The sequence below is a fragment of the Crinia signifera genome, chromosome 3 (genome assembly GCF_055691185.1).
Source record: "Crinia signifera chromosome 3, ASM5569118v1, whole genome shotgun sequence".
Classification (NCBI taxonomy): Eukaryota; Metazoa; Chordata; class Amphibia; order Anura; family Myobatrachidae; genus Crinia; species Crinia signifera.
The window spans coordinates 300,037,843-300,059,384 of record NC_139219.1 but is presented as its reverse complement, the minus strand read 5'-3'; the positions used below and the strand labels follow the sequence as shown (position 1 = coordinate 300,059,384).

Here is a 21,542-nt window from a genome sequence, read left to right as displayed (position 1 = left end):
CTGACTACACACCTATAGATTTATCTGTCCAATCTGTCTGGTGTGAAGAAAATTTTGGTATTGTAGGAAAGCATATAATAATAAACATGTGCTCCAAAACGCTGTAAAATGTCCAAAAACAATTATTTGGAAAGATGGATTTAACCAGTGGTGGATTCAGGGGGGGGCACCCGGGCACGTGTCAATTTGTAGATGAGGACCAGAGCTTTCCAACGAGCCCAGCCCCGTGTCTCTAGCCCCCCGGGAACCGGAGATGTCGCCTGGCAAAACTGTAACATTTTTTCCCCATTGGATAATATGGGACCCGTCAATTCCGACCCCCACCCAGTTCCGACGGCTGCCAGTTCCCCCCCTGGCATCACAGGAGCTTGTGGTTGATGTCATTCAATTCCAAATCGCTGAGCCTTCAATATGATTCCAGGATGGTCCATATCGGTCACTCGGTTCCAGAGATATAGCGTGTAAATCGATTTTTTTTCTTTTTGAAATGTAATTTCATGGCTGTTCATGTTCTTTGAGGGCAGATTACTCTGGAACCAAACGTTCCAGTTTCACTGGACCAAAATCATTCAAAGCCCACTCAAAAGTTCTTCAATATGATACTTGTCTCATGTAAATGGATCAGTTAGTTCCGAAGATATAGCCGGTTAAATGAGATAACTGGTTAAAGGGGGGGGGGGGGGGGGGGGAGGGGTGGTTTTCTCTCCCCCTCACACGAGAAAATGCAGGGACTAGGCTGGTGTAAAAGGGGCCAACCTGGGAATGCATTTTCTGGTGTGAAATGGGTATTATTTCAAATAGCTGGGACCTGCAGTGCTCGGAATACAGCCAGGCTCTGCCACTGTCAGTGGCTATCACTTCTGCCTGGCGGCGGCTGTCCCCCGTTTACCACGAGCATGTATTCCCCGTTGGCAATGAGCATGTAATCCCACATGGCAACAAGCATGGAACCTCTGGCAATGAGCATGGAACCCTTGGCAATGAGCATGTAGATAAGCAGCACTTTTACTGTATGTAGCATAATTTTTAATAGGCATTATGGTGTTTGGCATAATACATAATGGACATCATGCCGTGTAACTTAACGTGCAATGGACATTATGGTGTAAATCAGGCATGTCCAACGTTGGCCCTCCAGATGTTGTGAAACTACACATCCCAGCATGCTTTGCCACAGTTTTGCTATTAGAGAATGCTAAAACTATTGCAAAGCATGCTGGGATGTGTAGTTTCACAACATCTGGAGAACAAACTTTGGACATGCCTGGTGTAAATGTTAATGCGCGCCTTTGGTGGATAATGTCCCTGTTTATGAAGCGTATTGTGAATTTTGTCTTAATCCGTGTGGCATTATGTGAATTTTGTCTCAATCCGTGTGTTATTATGTGAATTTTGTCTCAATCCGTGTGTTATTATGTAAATCTTGGCTCAATCCGTGTGTTATTATGTAAATCTTGGCTCAATCCGTGTGGCATTATGTGAATTTTGGCTCAATCCGTGTGTTATTATGTGAATTTTGTCTCAATCCGTGTGTTATTATGTAAATCTTGGCTCAATGTGTGTGTTATTATGTAAATCTTGGCTCAATCCGTGTGGCATTATGTGAATTTTGGCTCAATCCGTGTGGCATTATGTGAATTTTGGCTCAATCCGTGGGGCATTATGTGAATTTTGGCTCAATCCGTGGGGCATTATGTGAATTTTGGCTCAATCCATGTGGCATTATGTGAATTTTGGCTCAATCCATGTGGCATTATGTGAATTTTGGCTCAATCCATGTGGCATTATGTGAATTTTGGCTCAATCCGTGTGTTATGTGAATTTTGGCTCAATCCGTGTGGCATTATGTGAATTTTGGCTCATTCCATTTGGCATCATGTGTAAGGGGCAAGTATAATGGGGTCTAGTATTTTGTTGCATAATGTGTAGAAGTTGTATATGGTGTTGTACACTACACTCAAGGACATGCCCCCTGTTGAGTGGCCACACCCCCTTTTCCAGAGCGCGCCTTCGGCGCGTGCACAACTACATCCTTCACTTTTGTTGCCATGGTGGGCCTGCTTACTTTAAATGCCAGGGCCTATTTTTAATCCCATTGCCACCCTCTCTCTGCCGCTCTCTTAGCATGTACACTGGCACCTCTAACACTGGCCCTCCCCCACCTTAACCCTCTTTTATCATGGTGCCCCCCCTGTCATTTTATCCTGGATCCTCCCCTGGATTTAACCAATTTGTATAAACTACGTAGTTTGTTTTCCAGTGTTTGGGTGCAAATGGTTGATTGCAGTGGCGGCTTCAGAAGAGGGGCTGCAGCACAGTTCAAAAATTCAAATGGCGAGCCACACCCATGCCCACTAACTGCCATTCCAAACTGACTCACTGGCAGTTGGTGTTTCTCACCCTTTTTGGATTTTGCACTGTGCTGCAGCCCCTCCTATGGAGCCACCATTGGTTGATTATCATGTTGTGCAATACATTACCAGATTTTTGTTCCCACCAGACAGATTGGACAGATCAATCTTTGTGTGTATCCAGCTTATCACAATCACATAATCTCTTGAATTGGGGATAGCTCTGTTCTCATCTCTTTCTATACAGTACACACACAATGCTGTCTTGTCCGATAGCATAGAAGAGGCAGATCAACAGAACGTGCCAGACTTTGAAAGCAGACGGGCCCGTTTTGTCGATTACGGCTGTGGATTGTAGAGATTCGCGGACACGCCCCCTTTTCTCTGATCGCCAAGCCGGGGTATTGAATCCTGCCTGGCGATATGATATCAAGCAAAATGAAGACGGGCCAGGGTCACGGCTGTCTGGACAGTCGTGACCCGGGATTGATAACCCCACCTTATCTATTATTTTCTAGAAAGTGCTAAATTAAATGGTATACGGTCATTGGGTCGACACCATTAGGTTGACATGGGTCTAGGTCGACAGGTCATTAGGTTGACATGGTTTTTTTTCACTGTTTTTTGAGCCGACATGTGCCGCCAGGCGGTGTTTCATAGTGTGCCAAGTGCAGCGAGGTACCGTGCCCGAAGCATGGCGAGCGAAGCGCTACATTTCAGTGTCCATGTTGACTGTGTCGTCATTCAAGTAAAAAATACTGTGAAAACCCCCAAGTAAAAAATACTGTGAAAACCCCCATGTCAACCTTGCTTGTGTCAACCTAGACCCATTTCGACCTTTCAGCATGTTGATCCAATGCTTGTTGACCTAATGATCCATACCCAAATAAATAAGCAGTAGAATCTGATTGGTTGCTATGGGTAACATCCCATATACTGTAGAACTCCCATCTTAGTACATGTACCCCTTTATGTCTGTGGTATGAGTATACCCGCTCAGGGTCCTGTATCCTGGGAGCCCTTCCTAACGCCAATAGCTGTACAGGCAGATAACACATTTTTCTTTGTTGCTTTTATGAGGACAGGTGTTGAGAGCTTCTAGTCTATGAAATGTGTTGTATGCACATAATGGGCCATTAAATCAGGATAACTACCTCCCTCTGCCTTATAAAAGCAATGGATGTAATGGGAGAGAAAATGCTGAGCAGTAGATTACCGATGTCGGGTCAGACCTCGGTGTAATTGTCTCACCACAATCTGGAATTCATGCGGCAGACGTGCAGTATGCCACTGATGGGCCATCACCTTTCCTCTCTAGAAGGTCAGGTGCTGTTTATAAATGGTAATCCTCTGCCTCTGCTTCCCCCACTGGCTGCATAGCTGTGAATGCTGACTGTATTCTGTTCCTACTCATAATCGGGGTCGGGAACAGTATTATACTTGTTGTGTCAGTGTCTGATTATCACCACTCTGCCAAGTGAAGTCCAGCAAAATGCCTGATCGGCAAAACAAGTTACAGATTCACACTGAACGGAATGTGCACAAACCTATTTGTTGCTGGCATAGTCACCCAGTAGTTAGCATTGCGAATTTACTAAGATGGGAGTTATGTTGAAGTTAGGTTGTTGGGCAAAGCAACCAAACAGATTGTACTTCTTATTTATTTAACACCTTCTAGAATATAGTAAATAGAATCTGATTGGTTGCCCATAGCAACATCCCATCTTCGATAGAACTCCCATCTTATTCAATTTACCGCTGTCTCTTATCAAATTCTGGAGCTTCTGCTGAAGTTCTTCTGCCTCCTGGATGCCATTTACACAGGAAAAATAGGTAGTAATCCATGTTGGATTTTACCTATTGGCTGCAGAAGTGCAGCCCCCAGTACAATATGACAGTGTCAGTGAGGTCTGATTCAGTCTGTGAGACTGCACTGGCTTCACTGTGACTGTCAGTCCTGCCTGCCAGTCATCTGCATGGACTGCCAGTGGGAAGCCACTCCCTTGCCCTTCGTGCAGCACTAGCTGTCTTCTATGAGCTGCAGACGATGCAGCCCATGGAAGACAGGCACTTGTGCAGAATCGTGGCCACTACTGCGTATGCACCGGGTCTGGCCTCCGTCATCTGCATTGCACAGGTGCCGGGTTCACAGGGGCAGCTTCTCCCCTTTATGCAAGTAGGAACCGCCGCTAATAGTAGTCCTATAATGATCAGAGGTAACCCAGTAGTTCTTATGCGCTACAGCAGTGGTTCCCAAACTTTCTTTGTTCATGGCGCTTTAGAGTATCCGTGATTTATTTCATTGCACCCCTGGGATAAAAGTTTTTTTAATTGATACATTGATAAATAAAGAAATAAATATAAAATGTAAGTAATTGTGCTTACAGTTCCCGTTATCCTTATGTTCACTTATGAGAAGGTGTACTGTCATGCTTGTGACTGTCGACATCAGAGGCAGAACTCTGGGAGGCAATGGAGTCATCTGCCGCCGGGCTCCTGCTCCCAAGGGGGCACCTCTCCTTCCCTTTGAGTTTGAATCCGTTAATTGGAATCAGTTGATATTGCTAATGTGGCTTACTCCCCCTTGTAACATCATTTTTGCAAGTGTCACACCCTGTATTAGACCCATGACCTTACTGGAGACAGACACCTTACTGAATGAGCTATTTGGGGGGGCACCAGTACTTACCTTGCCTCCGGGCAACTGGGATGAACTTACGCCACTGGTCCACATGATTCATTATTGGCCACCACTAGCACTGGTTTTGCCTAACACTTCAACCATATATAATTTGATTCGGTCTTGGACCACCAACCTAAGGCAAGTGTCCTGTGGCATCCCAGAGTGCCTAGACACACAGGGGGAAATTTACTAAGATGTGTATTCTACTTCACATGTGATGTTGTTGTGATGGGCAACCCATCAGATCCTGTCTACTATCTTCTAGAGTAGGGGTGGGCAACAAGCGGCCCTCCAGATGTTGATGAACTATACATCCCAGCATGCCTTGCCTTATTTTTGCTATTTGGCCAAGGTGAAACTGATGCAAGGCATGCTGGGATGTGTAGTTCATTAACATCTGGAGGGCCGCTTGTTGCCGTGCTAAATAAATAAGAAGTAGATTCTGATTGGTTTCCCATAGCAACATCACATGTGTAGAAGTAGAATACGCATCTTTGTAAATATCCCCCATAGGGCAGATGTATTCAGCCTTGAAAGAGATAAACGTCAGGATGATAAAGAGTGATAAACATCCAGCCAATCAGCTCATAACCGCCATGTATGCTGCATTTGAAAAATGGCAGTTGGGAGCTTATTGTCTGGGCGTTTATCACCCTCGCGTTTATCTCTTTTTACATCTGTCCCACAGTTTGGGATCCACCGCACTACACTTTCAAGAACAGAAAGTTTGCAGTAATCCACATTTATAGTAATTTCTGCAATAAAGGTTTCCTTTGCTGTTTTTTACATTTCACTTTCAACTTATTTGTTGTTACCTTATACTGCCGCATATTTGCACTTATTGATACATGTTAGATCTTAGATTTTTTTTCACAGAATCTTTCTCACCTTGCCTTGAATGGATTATGCATTCATTATATTGAGTGTCTAGGTCGACAGTCAAAAAGTCTAGCACAATTGGTTGACAGGCAAAATGTCAACCTTTTTCATGTGTAGACCAACAGTGGTCGATTTTTTTCGATATTGACTGTTGACTTAGACACTGTCAACCAAATAATCCACACCCCTTGAATACGGATATCTCTGACTAGGGGAACTTTAATTATGGCTATGTTGTATTATATACTGTAGTATGATAATTCTACAGAGCCTGTTCCAGGTCAGACCTGCGCATTAGGAACATGTCCGACATGGGCCAGACTCTCACCTCCAGCTATCATCTCATACTCCGCCAAACATATACTAGTGTGTGTTATCCATTATATTCAGGCTTGCCTACCCTCCCAGAATGGCCGGGAGCCTCCTGAAAATAGGGTCCTTCTCCCGGTCCTCCAGGAAGGTGGGCAAGTCTCCCGCTTTCTGTTGATAGCCCCCACTCCCCCCTTGCCCGCTGGTTTAATTACCGTAAATCGTGGGTCACGGTGAGGGGCGGGGATGAAATGACGCGATCGTGGCATTTTGCATCATGTAAGCCCCAGCCCCTCTCCACGGCTTGCGATTCACTGCGTTTTCTGGCATGGGGGGGCAGGGCCAAGTGATGCCAGCATTGCCCCCGCCTCCCTGATGTGTTACCTCTCCGGGCTTCTCCCGGAGAGGTGAAAACTAAAGTAGGCAAGTATAATTATATTTAATGACCAGTTCTTTCAAACATTCTCTTTTGTACTTCTGTGTGATTGTTGAATAAACATGTATTGGTTGCTGCACTTATAAATATAAACTAATTTCTATTATGATTATAAAAGTTATGCTCTTTGCTGAAGGCCTTGGGGTTTATCTACGGAGTTCTTATTGTGTTCCCAAATGCAGTCTTAAGATACCCAAATAGGGCAGGTTTTAAGGATATCCATGGTTGAGAACAGAAGTCAAACTGACTGAGGTACTAATTAAGGCACTGGTGCCGAATCATGGTTATCCTTATAAACTGGACTGTTAGGGTGCCTTTTGGGAACCTATGGTTTATGACTAAATTTAAAAGGGCAATGCTTTGACTGCCCGTGTCTTTCTAGTAAAATAATTGCCCTTTTTAAATATTGGGCATAAAGACCATCCAAAGCAGGTCTAGAATCCGATGCTTCGTACATAAACGCCCTTGTTCTTCACCTTGAGTGACTATAAGCAGTATGATGATAACCTTTCAGTGACATTAACATGTCCACAATGTTGTTTCCTCCTCACAACGTTAGACATCTCACCAGTTGCTTGTCTTTGAATTACAGACGCATGCCAAGCCTACTGGAGTATTTAAGTTACTGCTGTAATTTCATGGGCATCCTGGCTGGCCCGTTATACTCTTATAAAGACTATATTACTTTCATTGAAGGCAGATCATATCAACTGAAAGAAGCGGAAATGAATGGGAAAGAAGACCTAAAATATGAATACAGAGAACCGTCTCCCAATGTAAGGATTGTTTTCTTCATTGTAAGATGTAAATTGCCTGCCTGCGCTCATTGCATGCTGTAGAACGATGGCTTCCAATGTGCTCTGTTGTAAATCCATAATACACTATGTCATGGGCTGTTGGAGTTGGGAAGAACCTAAGTTATAGATGACATCTATTACGGCTGTACAGATCCGGTCACCTGCACGCACAAATATCATATGAGTTTGTGTAACAGTGTTCCTTAAATGAGGAGTGGGCGAGGTGCAGTGATGGGGTCTTTTGCCGCTTGACAGGAGAATGCACAGGCCACCTTCCCCACCACCACCACCTCTAAGACACTGGAGATATGGTCTCGACGTATACATGTTATGCGATGGGTATTGGTGCCGCCATTTCCACTAATAATGAGAAGCTTATTTATAGCTGCACATACAAAACAAAAACACTATGCAGAATCCATGCAATGAAAAAGAAGCATCAATATACAATGTAGCAAGAACTAAAAGCGTAAAAACGATACAAGACAAATGAATTCACTGCGTGTTGGCAATAGAAGATACAGGTTTCATAAGTTCCATAAGTGCATAAAAACTTGCCCACTCCACTTGGTGAAGCCATATACAGCTTGCTGTAATAACCACACTGACGACGTAAGTTATATTACTGATGTGAGATATGCCCTCTGGTTTACCAACATTGGCATCATTAATGCACATGTAGACTTTCACTGCTTTCGCCGATGTGAGGTCAGCTTTACTGTGATAAATACCGCACTATATATACATTGCGACACTATTATACCTTTAGCTCTTAAGACGCCTTATCTCGTATGCACCTTGGAGCACTCCGACCAATACAGAAAAGTCTCTAGAGTGCACAAAAGTGTCAGCTGTGATAGTGACAGACCCAATGCCCTCTCACTCTCATGTATAACGCAAGCTACAGAGAGCCGAATTAATGTAGAGGTTGAAATAAAGGTGCCCATACACCGTACCGATTTGCGTGCGATGCGATCCGAAGGCAGTACAAAAAGTATGTGCAGCACCTACTTTTTTTTTTGTACTGTGCGATGAGATGCCCGCGGGAGCACATATTGCATCGCACAGCACAATTGTACAGTGTATGGGCACCTTAAGACTATTGTGATCCCAAATTGATTATGTTGGACTTTTAGGATTAATTTGGACACTTTTTGATTGAGGGCATGCTCCTTGGTCCAGTCTTTGTACAATTACATTACACAGTCCCACCTTTTATTTGCTGGCCAGGTATTTGTACTCCGACTATTATTTGTATCTAGGCTGTAATAATCCCTTCCAGTATGCATGTTTTATCCTTAGAACTAGGCCGATGAGAACCTCCTGTAATCGGCTGCTTTTGTCTGGGGCCAACTCCCACACTCATCTATTACTCAGTACACTGTGCTCCCCTCAGGGGTCACCTGCAGTCAGATCTATATGATTTGTAATTACTGTACTTACTCCGCAGGGTATTATGTTTTGGATCACGTACTACATCACACAGCACAGCACACCTGCCTGCACATGCCTGGCTATAAACAGCATTGTGTCCTATGGGCGCTCAGCACACCCAAGGAAAATAACAATAGATCATTATCTCTTCAGTGGCAGGTTGGTTCCTTGCTGTGATAGAGATCTGGACAGTAGTAATGTGATCTGACCACAGCCTGGGAAAGATGTGCATGGGGGCTTGTTTTATTGCAGTGCTTGATGTAAAAGTGCTTCATTTAAATTGTATCTGAGCACCTCCGTGCTGGAAGATGGAGAGTGGAGGTATCAATGAACCAGATTGTCCCCCCCCCCCCCTCTGGTGATTGCTGTTCTTTTTACCATTTGCTGTATACAGTGCTTCTGCTACGTCACAAACCCTCCCCTAAGCCGGCTTGGTGCCTGTTTTAAATCTTTTGTACAAACCCTTTTTGAGACCTGAAAGTAGTTGGTGCCTCGTGCCTCTGCGCCCATTATTTCCTACACATGGGCATATAATGGAGATGTGCTCTGATGGGAGAATGTTGTCAGTCAGAGGTACCATTAAGTTGGGCAAGGCCGGTGTGTGATATGTCTTTGTACTCTCCGGTCTGTAAGTGAAGGGATTTGGGTCTCTGAGTGGGGGTGACCTGGGTAGCTTTTATCAGCGCTACTGTCCTATGTTGTTCCCAGTTCTTCTGCTAGCGCCTCCTGCTGGGCAGTGACTGTGTGTATGTCACACAAGCGTGAGGATGTCCCCATGTCTTCTTTCGTGTGTGTCTCTTCTCCATACTGTGAGAGCTTCCAGTGTTTTGTCCTATGCGTGATGCAATCTGACACCTAGTCATATCAAATGCCAGCACTTCCTCTGATTCAGCATTGGCGCTGGCATATAGGATGACAGGGAGATGCTGTGTGTTACGTGTGAGCGCCTAACAGAAGTGGCAGCTCATCTGCTGACTCCTCACTGAGCATCAATTCTTCATCTTACCCTGGTGATATGCCGGAGGAATGCGCTATAGTATGAGATCCAGTATAAAGTCATTTAATATTAACATTATTATTATCATCATCATTATTCCAGCTGTGACAAGGAATCACATACACTGGATAAGATGAAGTCTTGGTCTTTATTTTATAGCAGGTAAACAGCGTACCCGGTAATCAGCATAAGCAAGAATGGTTCCAGCATTCCAGCATACAGATGTCACAGGTGTACAAACTCTTCAGTATGTTCCAGTGGTCCCTACTGTAGCCCACACCTCCGGCCTATCACCTGGGCAGCTGTCCCACCTTCAGGAGCAATGCCCCTCTGCCCTGGAAACACTTAAATCAGGAGAGCACAGGTGCTGCTAATCACATCAGTTTCCTTGCTGCTCTAGAACCTGGTCCCGATCCTCCACATTATCTTCATTTGGAGGTATGTTGTCCCGGCCACACCGCAATATTAATGTAAAATTTACCCTTGACTGCAAATGTATAGTTTATGTTATTCCTAAGCAGACCGCTAGATACACTTCCTCCCTACTAAAATAAAATATATAAGCAATTTCCCTTGAAAGAGTGAATCTTCTGTAATAATATTTACAACCAGGTCAGAGCCTTAAAATGATCTGTTCCCTTTTCTGGAATGCAGATGATGAAGACTATGCTGCTGGCGGCTTGCCCTAAATGTGACTCTATGTAATAGACTCTGGTTAGGGTTTCAGAAGTGCAGGAGGCTGCAGATAAATGTAAAATTGGGAATGGACTGATATTAAAAATAGTTAGAGCTCTGCATGGTTGAGGCTGTGGTCTAGGGAGGATTTATAATACATTGAAACTCTGTTATAAAGAAGTAACTTGGACATATTGAATGACAAATTGCATGCTCTCTTAGATGTATTTATTTATGTACAGTTTCTTATATAGCGCAGCAGATTCCATTACAGTGTCTTATATAGCGCAGCAGATTCCGTTACAGTTTCTTATATAGCGCAGCAGATTCCATTAAGGTGTCTTATATAGCGCAGCAGATTCCGTTGCGCTTTACAATAGTAGAAAGTGATAAAACAAACGACAGACAGACTTGGAGGGTCCTGCTGCAAGCTTACAATCTATAGGGATATAGGAGGGAAACACAAGGACAGGCATCAGTAATAGCATAGCAGTCCCACCAAGTAACAAGTCCAGAAGGGAACCTATATAATACATAAGGGCCTCAGAGGGTTATATGTGTGGAACTTAAATATGATAGGCTTTCCTGAAGAGGTGAGTTTTCAGGGAACACTTGAAAGTTTGGAGGCTAGCTGAGAGTCTTATTGTGCATGGAAGGGCATTCCATAGGATGGGAGCAGCCAGATGAAAGTCCTGTAGTAGTGAATGGGAGCTAGTGATCCGTGCAGAAGAGAGATGCAGATCTTGCAATGGGACTCTAGCTTTGGGGTTAATGCATAGTTGCCTAACTTCCTGCATTCTGTAGGAGACTCCCTGAAATAACAGCAATCTCCCTCATTTCACCTAGCCCACATTACACTGTTACATTTTGGGGTAAAAAGGAATGATAGATAAATTTACATTGAGTCATTTGCACCATTTCCCAGCACTTTACCAAGTATAGTAGCTCTTACTAACTGCTTTGGGGCTCATCTACATTTGGATATAAGTCATTTTAGAAGATTCCTCTCTGATGTAGCAGTACACACCCACGCTTCTAGGTGCCACGTTCACAATCTCTTTTCACAATTTCTCCATATATGGAACTAGGCACGCCCTTTGGGTGGAGCATGACACGCCCCCTCAATGGGGCACTGTACAAAATTCTATTACCAGCTATAATCTCCCTGAACTAGTTTTCAAAAGCAGGCAAGTATGATTTAATGGATGCGGTGTAGTTTGCGCAGGGTGACAGATGTCAGGACTGGAGATCCTAATCCGACCTACTGTTATAACTATTCAGTTTACTCATTAAACTTTGGTTTTCTAATAAAACTGCTCAGTTTGGCTCCATTTGTGACCTGAATTAATCAGGAGTAAAGCTTTTTTGTAAATTCTAGCCCATTTTATTACACTGAGCGAAATGCTACTCAAAACAGAACCGCTACCAGAATGGCGATAACCAGTTGTGGCTCCTGAGGAGCGGCTGCAGCACAGTCCAAAATTCAAATAGGGGAGCAATACCAACTGCCAGTGAGTCCGTTTGAAATGTCAGTTGGTGGCAGTTGCTGGGCCTCTTCTAATTGAATTTTGACTTTTATTTGTTTAATAGACCCTCCATGTCCAGTAATGATAGTTAATGACAGACCAATATTACTAATATTCCCGCATTGCACCTATGGGCTTGGCAGCTGCCGGCACAGGAAATACTGTATACTGAAGGTAGCAAAGAGTACACAGGTGTGTCAGTAATAATCATTGTGCTCATGCTACAGTGTGTCAGATGTCAGCACGACATTTCCCAATCCCTAACCTAAATGATAGCTCTCGTACGTACTAAGCCAGTATCTCATGCACTGCTGCATAGATTGTAAGCTTGCGAGCAGGGCCCTCCTACATTTTGACTGTCTGTAAATACCCTGTTTTGTTGTATCACTGTCTGCTATTGTAAAGCGCAACGGAATATGCTGCGCTATATAAGAAACTGTTAATAAATAAATAAAATAAAATAGTTTCTAGTCACCCCCATCTTTACCCTAATTTCTCACTTGTACCAGACTCTAACCAGTCAGCAAGGAGTCGGGAAGTGGGGACAAGGTGCTTCCCTGCCCGTCTCCACTTAAAGGACAGGGAGCGGGCAGTGTGCGGGGGAGAACGGGCGAGACGTGCAGCGGCGGAAGATGGCTGCAGAGGCTTCCGACAGAATGGGGCACGCGAGCGTCTTGTGCATGCATGCCCCATTCTATTGGACTCTGCCAGCTGGCGGAGGACAGCGCATGGCGATACAATCACCAGGAGCCGTTCTAATGAGAGCGACTCCATCTGTAAATATGACCCAAAATCGTCCGACTTGTTGTAGAACTTGCCAAGGATTGAATACCCCCTTAGTGTCCGTCTTTAAAGTAACTTATGTATACTCTTTACATGGTATTCTGGGAATGCAGCGGTGCACAAAGGAAAGTATATTTTTCAACTATTTACCATTCTATTCTATTATATATCTATAAGATTCAATTTCTTTGTGCAAACATAAGTCAGCACTAGAAGGACACTAATACCGCCTTCACATCGCTATGCTGCGCTGGACCGGAATCATGATCCTGGGTGCGGCACTTTCACATTAAACTCTGGTCACCCATTATACACAGAGTGACCCAGGTTTAAACCTTCTTATAACCCAGGTCGTATTGCCGGGTTGGTCCACCCGGGTTATTCAGTGTGCTTTCATACGGTACCTTGACCTGGGTTAACAGGACAATAGCCTGGGTTTGAGGTGCGATGTGAAAGGGGTATAAGGGGCCCTTGTATTAGGCAGGTATTGGGGCAATTCTCCGCTCTGCCATTGTCTATGTTGGGGGACCAGGAAAGTCCAACACGTTGGATATCCTTGATATGACAATTCAGACTAAAGCCCCGTATACATGGTGCTATTCGTATTCAATCCCAATTCGATCATCATTGAACCGTAACGAATCGCATGGTGCAGTGTACACATTCGATTTTGACTATATTGTACAGATCTGTACTAAATTATAGTGTCACCTGCACAGTCTATTTTTCTATTTCAGTTAGTTGCCACAGGGCCGCGCATCGGGATCAAATCGGCATTTAAAGAGGATGAAAACCTATTCAATTTCGATTCGATTTTGACTATATAGACTGGAAAGCTAGTCAGAATCGCACCATGTGTACAGGACATAAGTAATGATCGGGTTTGGCGAGTCAGGGATATTTAACTTGCTTGGTTTTTTGTCACTTCCCCAGTGATTTGCCCATAATTGATGTTTGTCGACTGGCAGAAGGGGGAATCGGCCCACATTTTATGGCCTGGTCCAATAGTCACGAGGTTGCTAGGGCAGGATATGCTGCCTTGTTGATGAGTGATGTCTCCTAGGTAACTGATTGGCTGGATAATAACTTGGATATCAAAATGGCTTCCTCCTATTGGTGCAGGTTGTGGATCCACTTTAGTCATACTGAAACATCCCTTCACATCCGATGAGCAAGATTCACGTCATCCCACGGTAGGGTAGAGGTGGTGTAATGAAGCAGTTTGCGTAATGAGGCCCATCCCCCCCGCAGTCCTAGCACGAATCGCTTGCTCAGCGGTTCTGGGCCTGATTAGGCAAAAATTGCGTAACTTTTGCTTTCCCATCTCCCAATTCACCAAGAGAGACCACATCTGCGAGGGTAAACTCAGAGGTCTTCCGGATGGCTTTTGTTACTTTTGTGTTTACCTTGTTGCAGGTACTGTAGCTAAAGGTACACTTTTGCGGTTCCTCTGTAGCATGTATGCTGAAGTGCTGAGCAGTACAAAACTTTTGTGTTTTATTTGTGTTGTGTTTTTCTTTCTTCCAGGCAGTGGTCATACATAAAATTGTGGTCTGTGCTATCTCCTTAGCATTCTACATGACTGCTACACGGATATTACCTGTAGAGTATAATATCGATGAACGCTTTCAGGAAACCTCATCGGTGCCCACAAGAGTAATATATCTTTACTTGTCTCTATTGGCTGCAAGACCAAAGTATTATTTTGCCTGGACCTTAGGTAAGTGTCATGTAACATAGAGAACTACTGCCATCTTGTGGCTAAACTGTGAATTATTAAAAACTTTGTAGTGGTGACTTAAAGATTTTTCTAAATGGGGCTAAATGAGAGTTAGGTGTAGATTAAAAAAAAAGAAAGAAAAGCAATTTGCACCCTGTAATACCACGTTGCACTGCAAGTGGGTGGATGTAAAGTGTGCAGAGGTATTTATATTGTGTCTTAGTTCAAGTCTAAATGTCCGTCTAGCTGCCTAGTATTTGTTTGCTATATGTAAATGCCACCATGATTTAGCCTGCAGTGGGAAAAATAATTTGTACTCCTTGCATTGCTGCTTGGTTTATCTCAGGAGAAAATTGCAACTTTTAACAATTTCTGCACAATGTTAAAAATATATATATAATATACACACGTTATGCTCTGCCCTGCCTACATCTGTAACATTCTCTTATTTCTATCATACTTGCCTACCTGACTCTCTCCATGCTCTGTTCCTGGACTTCCCTGGTAATGTAGGATTGCCATCACCTGTGGGGAGCTAGGTAATTGATAAGAGAGGTGTTTCACCACAGGTGCTGGCAATCATACATTACCAGGGAAGTCCAGGAACAGAGCATTTCTCCCTCATGGAGAGGGTCAGGTAGGCAAGTATGGAATTTCTAATTGCTCAGAATATAACAAGACTTGATCCTTCCTCCTTGTTCTACCTCTTCTATCTTAAGGAACCTACAACCTTACCTTAAAGAGGCAGGGCACTAACCTTGTGCATTTGTTCTGTCACTCACTTCCTTTCCCGGTCACCCGCTGTCTCCCCCTCCTATCCTCTGCCTCACCTCTCCCCTCCTGGTCACCCACTGCCTTCTCTTCTCACCTTCTGCCTTCATTGTTACACTCTGCCTCACCCTGCCACCATCTGCGTTCCTGTGCCGCCCACTGCCTCACACTGCATACCTCCCAACATGACCCACTCCAGGAGGGACACAAGTCCAGAAACAGAGCAAAGTGTCCCTCCTGGAGGTAAGCACTGCCATTCTATACTAACCTTTGCCTCTTCTTGCCAACCTCTGCCTCTCCCTGTCACCCTGTGCTTCTCCAGTTACCCTGTGCCATCCTCTATCTCTCTACCCCTAAATGGACTGCAGTTCTAATTTTATATTATTTTCTTTTGCCTTCAGAGGTAATTTAGCTGACCACTAATTTACGGAATCTATTATGTGTTGTGCATTATTTAAGCAAATTATTTTGATGCAGAGGTTTTGGAGTTTACAGCACTGAAATGTTTAAACGTTTATTTTATCTCACCTTTATTATATTTTTGACACAGCATTGTGTATTTACACATCTTCATCAGAGAATTAACATTAGGTTATATAAGAAAAGTCCATTCTCTACACTACATTTCTGTTATTCTTTGGGGTTTTTGAGTTAACCCAGGTGTTAAGGACGTTCAGTTTATATGGAGTTCATTGCCCCAAATCCCAATACCACTTATACCCACGCTCTACCTTTCCCTGTCACCTACTGCCTTTCCCAGTGGGGCAGCGGAGGGAACCAAAGCCTAATTTTGCACTTAAGCCCATCCCTCACAAGTTTGGCCACTGTTGTCATCCCCCCCCCCCCCCACCATTTTTGACACTGTTGAATCAAATTTACATGTTATCTACTGGTTGTTATTATTATTCTTACTTTATTTTATTTATATGGCGCAACAAGGGTTCTGCAGCAACTGAAAATACAAAAATGAGCAAAAAAACATTCAATAACAAATTACAGTATAAGGCAATTTAGGACAAGTACATGGTAAATAAAGACAGTTGCTGCAGCGGACAGGACACTGAAGCAATTATTGGGAATATATATATTCTTAGAAATGTACATGAGGAGAGAGGGCCCTGCTTGTGAGAGCTTACATGCTTAAAGGGGAGGGGCAGACAGACAGGGGTGTCACGGAAGGGGTAGAAGTGAGCATAAACAGAGGATTACAGGAATAACACTCTGTGAGGTGAAAGTAGACTGTTGGGGGAGCCAGAGAAAGGGGGAAACTTGGGAATCGTTGTTTTGGGTAAAAAATCATGAATGACCTGTTCTCATGGGAGCAGTGCCGGGTGGGTGTTAGAAAGTGGGAAACACATTCAGACTATGGCTGTTCTGCGTATGGCGCTCTGATCCCAGGTGCCAATGCATTGACAAAATACTCTGTAATGTCAAATATTAATATTGCTTTATCTCTTATGCGATTACCCTGGACACACAGTCCAAGGCTGACATTCGGTGGGGCTATTTGTCGATTGGTTGAGAGCTGGCTATTAGGGATCTATAAATGTGCTAATGTGTAACATAAAATGACACAAATAGGATCATAAAAAAGCCTGGCAAAATGTGTTCTAGTGACGTAACAGAGGGGAAAGAGCTTTAGGTTGTGCAACGGAATTAGGAAGCCCGGCTAACCCTCTGGCACAGCTTCCAGCAGCACTGTGTGCGTCACACTCTGATTGGACCTAATATAGTGCTCTGTGTGATATATCTGTATGATCATCCCGGACGTACGTATATTACACAGCTCATTAGAGTGTAAATAGTCATCCAGCTGTGAACAGCCCAGACAATTCTCCTAGGCTACAGCATCATAAAACGAAATGCAACACTAAGTATTACCCATGTTTTCCTTCTTTATTCCTGTTTATCTTTCGGTTATACTGTATGAGCTTTACAGTGAGATTTCATTTTGTAATAGCGGTGTCCAACTGTAGTCATTACTAACTGTCACATTCCCCAGATCACATAGCTGGTGCACAGCTGTAGTCATTACTAACTGTCACATTCCCCAGATCCCCTAGCTGGTGCACAGCTGTAGTCATTACGGTCACATTCCCCAGATCACCTAGCTGGTGCACAGCTGTAGTCATTACTAACTGTCACATTCACCAGATTCCCTAGCTGGTTCACAGGTGCAGTCATTACTAACTGTCACATTCCCCAGATCACTTAGCTGGTGCACAACTGTAGTCATTACTAACTGCCACATTCCCCAAATCACCTAGCTGGTGCACAGCTATAGTCATTACTAACTGCCACATTCCTCAGACCACCTAGCTGGTGCACAGCTGTAGCCATCACTAACTGTCACATTCCTCAGATCCCCTAGCTCATGGGTCCTAAAAATGCAGCCCTCCAGATGTTGTGAAACTACAAATCCCTGCATGACAGTTTTGCTATAAGGGAGTTTTAAAACTGTGGCAAGGCATGCTGGGATTTGTAGTTTCACAACATCTGGAGGGCCGCAGTTTGAGGATCCATGCCCTAGCTGGTGCAGAGCTGTAGTTATTACTAACTGCCACATTCCCCAGATCACCTGGCTGGTGCACAGCTGTAGCCATTACTAACTGTAACATTTCCCAGATCACCTAGCTGGTGCACAGCTGTAGTTATTACTAATTGCCACATTTCCCAGATCACCTAGCTGGTGCACAGCTGTAGTTATTGCTAACTGTCACATGTCCCAGATCACAGCTGTAGTCATTACTGTCACATTTTCAAACCTGCTGCATTCATTCCTACTATAGATCCACAGGCTTCCTGACAAACAAGAACTGTTGGTAGATCTTGAGGACGGGTTTGGCCACCCCTGGGTTAGAGCGTAGTTTCCCAAAAGCTGTCATTACAGTCTATATATGAGTGCAAAGTACAGTCCAATGGTTAAAACTGACCGAGTTTGTACTAATTAAGTTACCTGTGCTCAAGCATGAATTGGCTTAAAACCTGTATTTTATCGGTGAAACGTATGTGTAACCTGTGCAGAGAGAGTTAGATTTGGGTGTTATTTTGTTTCTGTGCACAGTAAATATTGGCTGCTTTATTTTTACACTGCAATATAGATATCCGTTTGAAGTACAAACCCCACCCAAATCTAACTCTCTCTGCACATGTTACATCTGCCCCACCTGCAGTGCACATGGTTTTCTCCATTAGAGAGAGAATGTGCTTTTGCAAGTGAACCAGAATCAGGCCAGGGATCGCAAGTTAAATAATTTGCTCCACCTGTGGATCTTTTGAAATGCGTCATTATGACTACACCTGTGACATGGAAAATGGGAACTATTTGGGGTCTTGAGAACTGAGTTTAAGAAACCATTGGGTTAGAAGAAAGCCACTTTGTTTGCCAACATGATAAATCTAGCTGTGAACAAATATGTAATTAGTCTGGGAAATAATCTCCGTCCTGACTACACCTAGCGAAAGTATCTAGAGGTCATGTTTGTTTTGTGTACAGTGCTAGAGGTAAGCCTGGGCTTGGCTCTGACATTTCCTGCATGTCCTGCCTGCTGTGTGGTAGTAAATGCAAGTATTTTGAACGCTGGCACTTCAGACGTAGTTTGAGCGTTCTAGAAAAATGTGTTAATCTCATACATGGCAGCATTGTGGGGGCACAGAGTGATGGGAGGAGTCTAATATACCATAACCCATCACATCACACGTGTAGTCAGCACATACATGGCAGCATTGTGGAGGCACAGAGTGATCAGCCTGATGGTCAGCAACATGGAGTCATGACCCCATGCTGAGGTCGGGACCCACTTTGGGCTCGGGACCCACAGTTTGAGAACCAATAGCATTATACATGAGGCGTGAGCTCCATGTGACTGGCTGTTACTCCAAAAGAAATGAAAGGATATAAGGTTTTCCTGGAAAACACTATAACTTAGCATTTCATAAGCAGATACAGCCGCAGTCTCTCCAGGTTCTGGTGTCTCAACCGGTAAATACAAATAAATATGTTGGCAAGCAAATTGCAGTTTCCAGGAGAGTATATCCTCTAGACAAGCATAGCCGATGTGATACCAAATACTCACCTGCAGTCCTGTACTTCATGTTACTATACAAAGCCAACATGTTACATTTGTCCTTTCAGCGGATGCGATCAATAACGCTGCAGGTTTCGGTTTCCAAGGTTATGACAAACATGGGAACGAGGACTGGGATCTGGTATCGAATTTGAACATTAAGAACATAGAGGTAAGCCAATACTGTCTCACTGTATCAGCTGTTGCTTATGGCGGGGCAAGGTGAGTATTCATGTGTCCGATTACAAAGGTCCATCCAAACATAATGACCACTCTGCAATTAAAAAGCCTTCCTGAGCATACATTGCTCTGGGACTGGCTAATTATTATAATTGAGATAACCTGCTTGCAGTGTCTCATCAGGACCTAGGTCCTGTACTAAAAAGAGCATTTGCTTGAAGCTAACAGAATTGTTTAGCTTATTGTCATACCAACAGTGTGCAAGTCCTTAGTAATGTATTCTGGAGGTTCTGAAAGAACTGTCTTCTCTCCCTCACATCCTATCACCATTGTAAGTATTGGGACAATGGGTTTGGCCTCCACAGAGGGGGGAAATGTCTGGATAACGTCCCATAGATGTCTGGATAATGTCTCTGGGGGATGCAGTTCGGAATCCCGACACTTTCTCCCTCCGTGGGTGTCAATGACACCCATAGAGGGAGAATAAATTAGTGTGCCGAGCATAACGAGGCATCGTGTCCGCTGCGTGGCGACCGTAGAGAGCACACAAAGGGGGGAGGGGGATCCACGTCCCTCCCCTTGACGGTATTTTGGCGGTTGGGATTCCGGCGTCGGGAATTCATATAAATCCCGTCTCTGGAGGCATGCCTAGACTTTTCTAATCTACCAATCACCCTATCACTGCTAGGTGTAACTAGCAATTAAAGCAGGGATGGAGAACCTTCGTCCCTCCAGCTGTTGTTGACTACACATCCCAGCATGCCCTGCAACAGTTTTCGTATGGCCAACTCGCAAAACTGTAGCAGGGAATGCTGGGATATGCAGTTACACAACAGCTGGAGGGCCGAAGGTTCCCCACCCCTGAATTAGAGCAATGTACCAGTGGTAAATGAGCCATACCTCCCATCCTCCTGTGTAGTGCAGTCCCAAATATCAGTTTTTTTTAGAGCCCTCAAATTATTACTGTTAAAGTCCATACACACTGGGCTGAAAATCGCTCAGTGCACACAGACTGAACGATTTTCACCCTTCTGAGCGATTTTCATGGGGTTGGACGACTTACCATAGCAGGATGCTACGGAAAGCCGTCCACCCGGTCTCTCATCTGCTGGTGGCTGATGGCAATGATGTGGGAGTGCTCATCGTTGCCCCAAACACACTGAAAGCCACTCAAACGACAAAACTGAGCTGCTTTCAGGTCAAAATTGCCCAGTGTGTATTGGACTTAACTCTAAAATCTGGATAATTAGATGTTTTGTAAGCGAAGGAGAGAAATTGTGTCTTTGTGGGTTACTTACGTACCATTGATTTAGTGGAAACTGCATAAAATGTAGCTTTTATTAATTTTCATTTAAAAAAACTTGATATTCTAAAAAGCAAGTACAAACTCAACACTCTGAGAGACAAGTAAGTGGCCTGGCGCTATTGAGTTCTAGAACTTGATACAAATTATAAAGGCAGCAAAAAATCCCTACACATATGCTTGTGAACAGTAAAAATGGGTCATAAATATCTCACGTTTAATAGAAACCACTTAGTATTTAGAGTTTTGTGCTATTGGACAGTAACTCATCATATACAAAGTTTGATATGGGGAGACTTATCAGATAAGATATTTATATTTAAACAATATATGCTATATTTAATAAAAATATATATAAAAACACAACCGGCTGTGAACATATAAGTTTACATAAACATATACTGTATATAATATATATATATATATATATATATATATATATATATATATATATATATATATATATATATATATATATATATATATATTATATGTAGAGATAAGATCGCACTCCATCCAACAAAGAACATCTCCTAGGGTGTCATCCAGAACCAAAGTCCACGTATGTAGAAAAAAAGGACGCACTCTCCAGTATTTTAAATGCAATTAAAATTAGCTGTGTATTCAAGAA

The 21,542-nt window shown here is 43.6% G+C and overlaps 1 protein-coding gene across 1 annotated transcript in view; it reads left to right on the top strand.

The window, feature by feature from the left end:
- The window catches only part of MBOAT2 (membrane bound glycerophospholipid O-acyltransferase 2), a 173,422-nt gene that overhangs the window by 139,784 nt on the left and 12,096 nt on the right, over positions 1-21,542 (top strand). Inside the window, exons 8-10 of the mRNA XM_083178526.1 lie at positions 7,251-7,434; positions 14,398-14,590; positions 19,497-19,600. Of these exons, the coding sequence (XP_083034652.1) occupies positions 7,251-7,434; positions 14,398-14,590; positions 19,497-19,600 (481 nt within the window). The remainder of the gene's footprint in view (positions 1-7,250; positions 7,435-14,397; positions 14,591-19,496; positions 19,601-21,542) is intronic.